The sequence below is a fragment of the Caretta caretta genome, chromosome 3 (genome assembly GCF_965140235.1).
Source record: "Caretta caretta isolate rCarCar2 chromosome 3, rCarCar1.hap1, whole genome shotgun sequence".
Taxonomy (NCBI): Eukaryota; Metazoa; Chordata; order Testudines; family Cheloniidae; genus Caretta; species Caretta caretta.
The window spans coordinates 95,446,191-95,458,517 of NC_134208.1; the positions used below are offsets into that span (position 1 = coordinate 95,446,191).

At 39.1% G+C, this 12,327-nt stretch overlaps 1 protein-coding gene across 38 annotated transcripts in view; it reads right to left on the reverse strand.

Moving 5' to 3' along the window:
- TRDN (triadin) overlaps positions 1–12,089 on the reverse strand; it is a 312,608-nt gene extending 300,519 nt beyond the window's left edge. For 26 of the 38 annotated variants that reach the window (XM_075126708.1, XM_075126699.1, XM_075126689.1 and 23 more), the window contains exon 1: positions 11,601–12,083. In XM_075126708.1, the coding sequence (XP_074982809.1) occupies positions 11,601–11,622 (22 nt within the window). In that variant the 5' untranslated portion in view covers positions 11,623–12,083. Of the gene's footprint in view, positions 1–11,600 lie in introns of all 38 variants that reach the window. The other 12 variants (XM_075126694.1, XM_075126685.1, XM_048844646.2 and 9 more) reach the window with 4 other exon arrangements.
- Between the last annotated feature and the right edge of the window lie 238 nt (positions 12,090–12,327).

A 12,327-nucleotide genomic window follows, 5' to 3' on the forward strand; every position in this document is an offset into this window, starting at 1 on the left:
AAGAAGGATGTGGAAAAATTGGAAAGAGTCCAGCGGAGGGCAACAAAAATGATTAGGGGACTGGAACACATGACTTATGAGGAGAAGCTGAGGGAACTGGGATTGTTTAGTTTGCGGAAGAGAAGAAAGAGGGGGGATTTGATAGCTGCTTTCAACTACATGAAAGGGGGTTCCAAAGAGGATGGATCTAGACTGTTCTCAGTGGTAGCTGATGACAGAACAAGGAGTAATGGTCTCAAGTTGCAGTGGGGGAGGTTTAGGTTGGATATTAGGAAAAACTTTTTCACTAGGAGGATGGTGAAACACTGGAATGCGTTACCTAGGGAGGCGGTGGAATCTCCTTCCTTAGGTATTTTTAAGATCGGGCTTGACAAAGCCCTGGCTGGGATGATTTAATTGGGGATCGGTCCTGCTTTGAGCAGGGGGTTGGACTAGATGACCTCCTGAGGTCCCTTCCAACCCTGATATTCTATGATTCTATGAATCATAGAATATCATACAATTTTTAAGCTAATTTCATTATTTGGGGGAAGGGAGGGCGCCTCCATGATATTTGAACACTTTGGTGGGCAATACAATTAAAAACAAAAAAATCACAATGGAATTTGAGTGAGCCTGACACTACATCTTTGAGGACTCCGATGTACCCCAGCATAGAAGCATTTTGATTACAGCTGCGGAAACTATTTATAAAAATTTGAGGATTTTTGCCTCCGATCAAAAATAGCAAAATTCTGAAATGTAATCACTAAAAAAAAGCTATATGTACATTTCTTGAAAGGATCTTTTGCTTTCCTCATCATCCAGAACAGTTCATTATGAATATTTAAAATGTGTGCATTACTAGTTAGTTACATGTCACGTGATATTGTCTTTGTTTGGATGATGTATGCAAAATCATCCAATCACCAGACAATAAGAGTAACACAACATATATAGAATGAGCAACAGCTCAAACCACAAATATCAGATTCAATTGTAAAATTCAAAATTTACAATTTGCACCATGGGCTAGTTCTGCAATTCAAAGTTTGCTGTCACAGAATATTCAGGCTTAAAATTCACCTTTCACAAGAGTATGCATGTACAAAGTTTATTCATTAGGATACTGAGGAAGAAAATTAAATACAAGAGGGATGAAAACACAGTTAAAGTAAATCTGTGCAAAATTTTGAATGAATACTCACAGTGAAGTTTGGTTTTGTAGTACTACCATAATTAATTATGATGCCCTATATGGCCATGGCCTGTTTTAGGATCTCTGAAGTGTGGTATTTATTAACAACAAGTTGAATACATTTTAAGCTCTTTAGGGCAGAGCCTGTCTTTGATATATATCTGTACTGTACCCACCACAACAGAGTTCTGGACTTCTAGGCACCAACATAATACAAATAATATATAATAATAATTTTGAAATGGATCGAGTAGTTTTTGTACTCTTGGCAATTTCTGCCAGGCAATGTTATTTCTACTTATTTTTAAAAAATGAATATAGAATGCAGATGAATGGGTGGAAATGGAGAAGTGCAATTAACTGAATCAGTTAGACTGTTTATATCTTTATATGCAGATGCCTTCAGCACTTCTCAGTGTGAGATGCGTTAGCCTACACAAGATGACAAATACAGTATGGCAAATGTAATTTAGCAGGAAACTTTTTTTTCAGTTTAATGAGAAAAAAAACTAATCCACATCACTTCTTTGTTTCTTAAAACTAAAATTATTTTTAAAAATATCATCGTAAGAAAATCATATTTTTTTAGCCTGAATTTAGTTTAGCTAAAAATCTGGTGCTCATTGAGGGCTGGAGTCAGGAAAGCACTTAAAAACTTAGTCCCTATTGGCAACATGTGCTTAAAGTTAAGCATATTTTAAGTGCCCTTCCAAAATACAGATGTTTTTCTGAAGTAAGGTCTGACTTATTTGTAGTTCTTTTCTTACAGGGATTTTCAAAATCAATAGGGGCCCTATTTGACTGAATTGTTTTTTGTTTTTTAAATAGTTGTTTGCAAAATCTTCTTAGTCCTATATTTATAAACTTATCCTTTTTAGCATACTTCTCTGGTCTTTAAAAGAAAACAAAAATAATCCCACCAGCTGCCTAGGTTTCCTGAGCAATTCAACAACAAAATGATGTATGGAGAAAAAAAAAGAAAGGAATCTTTTTCACTTCAAGCACAGAAAAGGTTATGAAATAACAAAAGAAAATATGTAAATCCTTTCGCTTTATGCCCTTTTACATGTTTACTCAGGTAGGAAATGATCTGTTGAAAAAATATGCTTGTCATTTATTACATCCTTGGCCCTAGCACAATATCGCCATCTCTGCAACATAGATGAGTGGCATATAATGTCTATAGCAATCAGTTAGCCAGTAGCTCTCACATTTAGGATTAAAATCATACCACCTCATCCCCATAAATCCTTGCCAAAAAAGATGGTCAAGTGGGAGCATAATTCAGACTGCTTAAAAGTCTATGTACTTCATACTGCAGCTAACACTCTGAAAGGTCTAAAGGGTCTGATGAGGCCTGGTGTAAAGGGTCCATTTTAGCATATATGCTTATGGACCTTGAGCCAGCAAGCACCTATCTCACATGGATTGTGTCTGTTTTGGGATCTGGTTGCAGGGTCGCAGTAGCCAGGACATGAGTCCATAAAAATAAGGCTTTTGTGGGGTTAGTTTTTTCCACCTAAGCCACAAAACAAAGAATTCCTGAATTTGCTCATGACTACCTTTTGCTACAAAAGCCTACAGTAGGTTTACAAACCTTCTATATTAAGATGACTCTCTCCTGACAAGACAATCTCTACCCGCAAAAGGGTACTTCTCCACTGGCCTTCACCAGGCTCCACAGGCTGTGGCACAACGGTCTGTCAATGCATCACATTAGGAAATTCCCACTGGGATTAGGGTTACAACACTATTTAAAAGACAAAACAACAACATAAACAGTAAAATGCACGAGTGATGTTGTGTAGGTGTGGCTTTGCTTTTGCACTGTAGAAATCCATAGTTGTACACATTTTTGGCTGCTACTGTGAAGTGCACAAAATCTCTAAGAGCATGATTTTTTTACTTTCACTTTTTTCTTAAAAACAGAGATATTAATATGTATGGTTGCAGTTTTAAACATTCCAGTTGATTTACCAAGGGTGTGTAACCTATGCTCACATTGTATCATACATGTGGTCTTTTAAATTACTAGTTATCCTGTTAAATGTACAGCTTTAAGTCCCATTCTGCCTTCAGATAGGCTTGCACAGCAGTTGTAGCAGGAATTGGCAGGTGACCAGATGTCCCGATTTTATAGGGACAGTCCCGATATTTGGGGCTTTGTCTTATACCGGCACCTATTACCCTCCCACCCCCTGTCCCGATTTTTCACACTTGCTATCTGGTCACCCTAGGTGAGTCTAAAGGTGAAACTGGGTCCTATATGTAAAACATGTGCAAGTTACAGGCCATATGAGTGCCATAACTTGATATATAGATATAAAATTAGATCTAGAAAACAAGAATGGAATATTTATGAGAAAACATTATGATAGGTTTCTCACAATCAACATAACTATTTGCAAAGATTGAAATGAGATTCAGCTGTTCTGAAGTGCATAGAAAACCACAGCTTAAGTCTAGGTAGTAGAATATAGGAAAGATATTTCATTTACATACCAAAGGATCCAACAAAGGCATAGATTCATTGTGCCTTTGAGAATTTGACTCCAGGCAAAGGTATGGGGATACTTTTGATGTTGAGAGAACACACGCATGTACAGGGAGTAGCCAGTCTTTATTCATTACACATATGCAAAGGATTTCTTTAAACTATCTTTGAAGATAGAAAGCAGAGGCTTCTCCAGATAGAAAGTTTGTCTACATTTCCATTACTTTATATTATCCTTTTTTTGGAAAATGGGTTCGAGTAGCACTAAATGGAACTTTAAGTCTAGAGACAAACTCATACTGAGCTCTAGAGCAGACTTCAAGAAGGCAAACTACAGAACTGAACTAGGGCTAATTCTTTCATTGCCTGGCCCAATTGGGGGTTTAAACCAAGAGGACAAGAGACTTCCTGAAACCTGGTTTCTAAGGGCCAAATCCAGCACTAGTTGTAAACACAAGCAACTCCACTTGAATGGAGTTGTGCCGGGGCTGAATTTGGCCCTAAATGGGTTTTACCAGATTAGACAGTTTGATGTAGACAAAGGCTATGTAATTCCCAGTATGGGCAGACGTACATGTGCCAGCTCCGCTTAAGCCAGCACACTAAAAATAGCAGTGTGGCCATGGCGGTGGCTCAAGCTAGCCACCCAGGTACAACCCTATCCAAGCTGCCACCGCCAAACTGCTACTTTTAATATGCTAGCTCAAGAGGAGCTAGCATATGTATGTTTACCTAGCTGGGAATTACACCTCCCAACTGCTGTGTAGATATACCCAATGAATGAGTATATTAGCCTTCCCTCGCCCCACAGAGAGGGGTCTCACTCCTTGTGTTAGATCACCTCTATTTCTCAGCGTTTCTAGTGAGTTTGAAGGATTAGTCAATTGACTACCACTTGCCCAACCATACTTTCCTGATAATCCCTGTATTTACAACATGCAGCTGTGGTCTTTCCTCTGTTTAGGGAGTTGCACTACTCTCTGTCAAATCCTGGATGGCGCGTCTAGATTACAGAGCAAAAGATGGGAGAATCTTCTATAAAAGAGATCAGAGGAAAAGGAAAAATATAGGGCCAGACCCTCCACTGGTGTAAATCTTTCTACCCCCACTGCCTACCATGAAGCTACACTGATTGGCTGAGGATTAGTCTCAGTGTCCAGAAGAAATTTAAGACATAATCACACATTACGTTCTCGTTCTGCGGATGCTTGCATGTAACTTCTGGTACGTCCTTTTAGATCAAATTCCACCCTTAGCCCTGGTCTACACTGGGGGGGTGTGGAGATCAATCTAAATTACGCAACTTCAGCTACATGAATAACGTAGCTCAAATCGACATACTTAGACCTACTCACCACCGTGTCTCCACCACGGTGAGTCGACTGCTGCCGCTCCCCCGTCGACTTTGCCTGTGCCTCTCGTGGCGGTGGAGTACAGGAGTCGACGGGAGAGTGCTCGGGGGTCGATTTATCACGTCTAGATTAGACACGATAAATCGACCCCCGCTGGATCGATCACTGCCTGCTGATCCAATGGGCAGTGAAGACATACCCTAAGATGCACATGTGCATAAAGTCAAGGGGTGGTGTTAAACCCACACAAATGTGAACGAATGCACGGAGGCAAGTTACTGGATGCAAACATTTATTGATTCATCCTCTTGCCTAATGGACTAATACATAGTCTTGAAATAATCATGATCCCTAATAAAAATATTTAGAGCAGGTCAAGGACCATGAATGTGGGATAAAACAAAGGAAGAATATAACTGACTGCTGATAGTTTCCAGCTAAGTCCTTAGATGCACAGTTCATATCTGCTTATTCACGTCATGTTCTCTGCTACCAGTTTGACAGGTCAATGTAAAGCCAACAACGAAAAAAGGATAAAGAACATTAGGTTTGTTCTCCTCTGTTAGCTTTTGTTGGCCGTACTTTTTAATTGATTTCAAATTAGTAAAACACCAAAGAGCTCATCATTCTAAAGTCTTTAGGGCGTGGAACCACTGCTACTGTCGCTCATCCATCTCTGCATCCTCCTCAGTTTTAAAAGACTGCGGGAGACACCTCTGAATCACAGATTTGACCCTCCTTCATGCACTTCTCTAAAAATGCTACCTTTTGGTTTTACTATTTGGTTGTGTATTTTATGCTATTTGAACTTATCAAACTGCGAAACCCTCAGAACAACTCAACAGGGATGTTGGCAGGGTGAAGGGTTTCTAAATAAAAGTTATGACTATTATGCTATTTCCTAGGAATTAACTTTCTATATTTAGACCATGAGTTTTAATCATAAAACAATGAATAAACAAAAAAATATAAAGTAGGAATGAAATTCTGGTCCTACTGAGGTCAAAGGAAGTTTGCCTTTACTTTCATTGGGGCCAGGACTTAACCTGGAGTGTTTAAAAAGCATTTAGCTGATAAAGTGAACATTGTCCACTTGTTCAATCTGCTTAAATGGAGCAGAAACTAGGCAACATTAGCCTCAAAAAGAAAGAGAAAGCTTCTTTCCCTCTGTAAGCAGCTGACCTGCCTCATCTAGGGCAGCTCTGGTTTCTCTTACTTTGATGCAACCTGGACTGAAGCCAGCCCTGTGTTATGAAACCTGCTTTAAAACAGAACTGATTTTTTTACTTTCCCAGGTTTTAGCTCTCAACATTGTCACTAAAGCAGCATGGATCAGCTTCAGTCTCAAACCCGTTTATGCTAGGGGCAATGGGTAATCATTTTTTAAAAATGCTTAATGGACAAATGTTTAAAGGTATTTAAGCACCAAGAGATTCTGTTAGGCACCTCGTGGGGTTTTCAAAAGAGCCTATGCACTATGTTCCACTGATTTTCAATGAGTCTCCTCAGCTCCTAGGGTAAAATGTTCAAAATCACCTATGTTACTTAAACACTGAAATCCCATCAACTTTCTCTCCCTTTTGTAATAGCCCAACTTCCATGTTCAGACTTCTGCCAGCATAGCTAGGTTGATCAAGGGTGTAAAAATAAAAAGTGTGATCCCTATCTGATATAGCCATGCCAGCAGGTGACCCCACTTTTACCAGATTTGTTTCACTAAGAGTGGGGGGGTGGAGGGGAGTTTTACTACAAAATACAAATTTGCTGGTAAAGCTGCATCCACAGTAGAAGCATTTTGCAGGAATAGTATATTGGTATTTCTATACCAGTAAAGCGCTCCTAGTGTAGACATGGTTTCAGGTTCTGGAGTCACTTAGGTGCTTTTGAACATATTCACCCACTGTGTTTAAAGTAATGCTGGCACCCGGGAGTATCTACAGCCAGTTGGTGGTGGAACTTTTTTTAGTGTCCTTACTGTAAGGCAATGCCTTAAAAAACAAGCTGGAAACATCCTCAGTATGTTTCCACCCAGAAAGAGGAGATTTAGCTTTGGATAAAGTTTATAGCTTTTAACATTTGGGGAAAGGAATTTTTTAAAACTTTATTGCTAGTTATTTTTGATTACTACTCTGAATTTAACAGTACAGACAATTTTACAGTGCATAAATACATTGCTGGTATATAGACAGAACATGGAAAGCTTCAGGATTAAAGAGCTCGAAGAACTCTAGGGATTTTCAATTAATTTTAAACTAAAATATAAAATTTAAAAACACTAGGCCAGATGTAGAAACACTGTCATATGTGTGTCTGTCTGTCCACAAAATGCAGATTCAAGTTTGCAGCTACAATTAGTGTGTAAGCATTATTAGATGCTTGGAAGGAAGTTAATTGTTCCCTTGCAAAAAGGGAGGCAGAGTCTCTAAGGTGCCACTAGTACTCCTTTTCTTTTTGAGAATCAGGCCCAATATTCCAAAATATATTATTCAGTAATATATATGTTACAATCTGATTAGTCAGACAGAAATATCTACTTCATCCCTTTGCATGGGCAGGATATGCCATTTGCCTCCTGATCAAGGATATATCAGGTAAATTGAAAATTTTAATAAAGCTAATGTTAAAAAAATTATATCATACATAGGTTGAGAAAAGAGTGTCTGTACATCTGCGTATAGTGCTTAGATTATCCACAGATACAAAGTTTGTTTTTAAAGTCATAAGATACCGATAGTGCATAATCAGCAATAACCCAAATTTAGGTGAATGAATTTAAGAATACAGTTTAGATATTTAGCATCCATGCATTCGGGTACATTACTCATGAAAAAAGTTATACAGAGAGTTGGTGGCGGAAAGCAAAATATATCAATGAGTGAAGATTGCCCCTCAGTAATTGTGAATTTAGGATAATTTAGAGAAAAAAAAGTCCATCAGGAAAGTATTTGAGTTACTTTCCCAATTGCGCTTCTTGTGATCTTAGCCGAATGAATAAGGAAGCCATTCTTTCATGATATAAAATATTGTTAAACTCATTTGTTTTGAACTGAGAACATTTAGAAATGTCTTTTATGCATTTAACACTTCTGAGTGAGCAGTTGTTTGAGTATCCTGTGTGTGAACTTCTGGGCTATTGAAGGTTACGGGTAGCTTCTGGCGTAAGCACACCCAAAGGATGTGTTGCATATCTTTATGGCTCTGTACTCCAGCCCCTCATGTGTTATTTCTCACGCATCACTGTGATGACCTACATTATTTTTAAAGTGTGCAAACCTTGTTAAACCTGCCTTTTCAAATGCTTTATGACTATATAACTTTTCTTACTTGTCTACTGAACTGAGCACAGAACAAAAATCCAGGAACTAATCCTGATTTTCTCACTGATAAACTGTGGAGCCTCTAGTAAATCACTTAAGGCTAAACTGGCTCATTGCAATCTGCCCTGACTAACGGGCAATGTACAGATGCATAGCTACCAGGAAGACACTAGAGACTGAACTATGACTGAGCATTTGTGCCTCTAGCATCTCAGACAGGTACATACCCAGGGCAGCTAGTGCCTCAGCCGCTGCAGTTACACTCTATTTTTAGCGTGTTATCTAGATCAGAGCTAGTTTGGGTATGTCTCCTCAAGCTGGGAATTACACCTCCAACTCCAAGTACAGACATACCATCAGAGAGACAGTTCAGATCCAGTTTCTTACTAGCTCCGTGGCATGCCTAAACCCAGCGTAGACTACTCCCCCTCTGTGTTGGATCAGCTGTGCTAGCTAGCGCATTGGGGGACCAGAACAAAAGCTCTCTTCATTCTTTAACCATCTGGGGAGGTAGGGACTAAGCTGGTGGCAGCTTCTCTCCCTCCCATTTTATGACTTTTAATGTCACAGTAGTCAGCACACCGGAGTATGATCCCCTTTATTATTCCCCTGAGCATGCTCATAGTCTGGTTCACAACTGAGCCCCTAACCTGTCAGTATATTTTCCCATTTGGAAATGTAAGGTTTACCGTGCACACAGGTGTGTTGTGAGGATGAAATAGTCAATGTTCGTACTGAGCTTTGAATCAGACCTAGGAATGCTACGTATTGCTAAATAATAGATTTTATAAAGTGCATTTCTGTTTCTAATATTGCAGATAAATGTTATTAATTTCAACAGCATTACATTTCTGGGGTAAAACTGAAGTTATGTAGTGATGAATCATGCCCTAAACATCCTGCATAATTTACGCTAAGAAGGGCATTATCTTGAAATGGAGTGTCACAGAAAAGATGTCTAGATATTTGCATCAAAATGACATGACCCCAGCCCACCAGATCTAGAGAACCTTTCCTTAGTTCAGTGGGCAAAATGGCAAAGGTAGCATGAAGGCCTTCTCTTCAGTCATAGAACATATGGTTCCATGCTCTCTGCTTGCCATGCAATGCTAACATTTATGTATGATATTCCATGAGGCAAGTTCTGACTGACAGCCTGGATGATGTGGGATTGTCAGTATAACAAAGATAAAAGGAGCAGAAAGTTTAATACTATTAAGGGCAGGAAGTCACTAGCAGTTCATGCACTGGAAAGTTGTAAGATTTTGTTGCACTGAACTTACAAGCTCCCTCATTTGCAACAGTAACAACTCAGGAGAGATATACTCCACCATGAAACTTAATTATACCCTCAAATTCAAAATATAGTATGCTGTCATGGATTAAAACTTTACACCACCTAATGAACCAGCTGTAAAAAATCAGATGATCAGTATAACCCTCCTCCACACACAAGGGAGAAGATGGCTTCCACAGCCCTATCAACCTATCTACTTAAGGTCAGTCTGCTATGGAATTGACGTCTATTACCACCTGAAGCTGCCGCTGCCTTACACAGGGCCAAAAGATACACATCATTACAGCTGAATAGAGCCTTTAAGTTTGATACAGGGATGTTTAGAGTCTTCTTAACAGTACTAGGTATGATTTTTTTAAAAGAACTTTTCATTTCAATTACCAGATGCCAGATTCAGCAACACAGAAAAGCTATATAGATGTGTAATACCGCGAAATGACTTATGCTATTGAAAAGCCTTGTGTATTTCATATTAATTTTGAGCCAGTCTTCATTAGAGATAGTTAGGAATATCTACCATATGCAAGGAACTTCCCACAAGAACAAAAAACAAATCAAAAGCACTCAACCAGATCTAAGCACATTCTGCCCTCATGCATACAAGTCCCTTTAACACCTGCAGTACTGCCCAGCACATGTCTGAGGACAAATATAATCCTCCAGATAGCAAATACAAAATGAGCAGTGTTTTCACCAAATTTGGATAAGAATTCCTACTTGAACTAGCCCCAGCATTTGGGATAGACCTGTCTGGCTATGTCACCTGTTTTAGTACTATTTGCTGCCAGGAGCAATATTTATACGCTCATCCAAGCACTGATGATAAAATAAAAAAAAGCCACATGCTCCTCACCCACATCAGCCTTACGTTTGCTATTGCTAACATCGAGCAAGAACACTGCAAGTTCTGACACTACTAATTTTGCAGCCTATGGGAAAGAGATTCATTCATCAATAGTGAATAATGCCAATCCTCTCAAACAGAATGGTTAAAATTGAAGGATGAAAAGTACAAGTTTAATATACTGAAACACTATCACAAACAAAATACAAATAAACTTTCGGAAGACTGTCAATAAGCCTATTTTTTTTTAAAAAAGTCATTATTAAACTTGAAGATGATCAGTAGAGTGATGCACAATGGAAAAAAGCTGGCATGAAATTCCACTAAAAATATTCAATATTTGAGTAAAAAAGGTGGAATTTAAAACAGCTTCCTTCTTGCGCTGTTGTTGATAAAATATTGTTGTGCATCTAAAAGTTATTTAAATATGAATGGCCAGGAAATATTAAAGAATATGAAATATTCATGTGTTAGGATAAATGTTTTGTGGTTTATAAGATTACTTCTCATTCTTTGGGCCTAACCCTGGAATAGTTATCCAAACAACGCTCTCATGGGCTTCCATAGGAGCTTTACCTGGATAAGGCTTGCAGGATCAGTACTGTTTACTTTCAACTAACATTAAAACATAGCTTACAAATTTAGACCCTGATCCTGCAAGTGTACCCGTGCCTCCACTGAGCCAGATGTAGGATCAGCACCACAGAGCTGATTTCTGATGTTCTGACATGGGTGAAACTCTGACAGAGTTCACTGTCAATTTTGCCGATGGGAGATTTGTCTGCGTAGGGAGTTCAGGACTGGACCTATTGATACTAAACCCAATAGCTCCAGTTCAGTATGCATTCCCCTTCTTGTATCACTTTAGGATCACTGTCTAAGCTATGGTTGCTCAGGTTACATGACCAATGCTATTTTTAGAGGCATGTGGTGATCTAGCTTCACTAACTAGCAGTGGAGTCTCCAGCTGCCAGACAAACACTTCTTACACAAAAACCCACCCTTCAGGAAAACTGCTATTCCCAAAAAAGCAATAAATCACACTGACGTGCCGACTCAATCACACTGTCAAAGTACAAATTGTTTTCAATTAATTATATTTGAAAATAGTTACAGTACCTTCTGTTGTAATCTCAGCCATAGCGGTGATGGTAAGAGATATTCTAAACAGGTCAAGTTATACTGGCAGCTTAGATACTTCTGGGTCACTGACTCTATCAGGAAATGCAGAAATAAAAGGTAGGAGGTCCTCCTCTTTTCCTATTCTGTTTCTTCTTTTGGTGCCTCTCTGAACTTGTCTCTCTGTAGAGTCCTGGCCCCCCCAGAACAACCTAAGCTTTTCTCAAGGCAATGCCTACAGCTCAGACTAAAGTATCAGCTTCTAACAAAAATAGCCCAGCACGAGAACCACACACCCGATAAATAAAAATAAAAATTCCCAGATCCAAAGGGGACAGCAGAGCAGGGAAAGGCAGCAAAAAGCAAAGGAACTGGAAAGAGCTGTTTAAAGCCCCTGCAGCTTCTCTAATATAATTACAGTTCTTTGCAGGCGGGCGGGTGTAGGTCAGACAACATGAAATATAGAGTTCAAAGTAACCTTATCCCTATCCTAGCTCAAATTTATTCTTAGCACACTTAACGCTTGGCACATTCTTCCTGGCCTTATTAGGAGTGGGGAGGGTCCTATGACGTCTACCAGTCAACAACAGAGGGTAAATGTAGGTAATTTTCTTCACTTTGATTCCCAATCCTAGTTACTGAGACACAACCAGTAAACTAATTTTATAGAATAGGATATCAGGGTTAGAAGGGACCTTAGGAGATCATATAGTCCAACCCCCTGCTC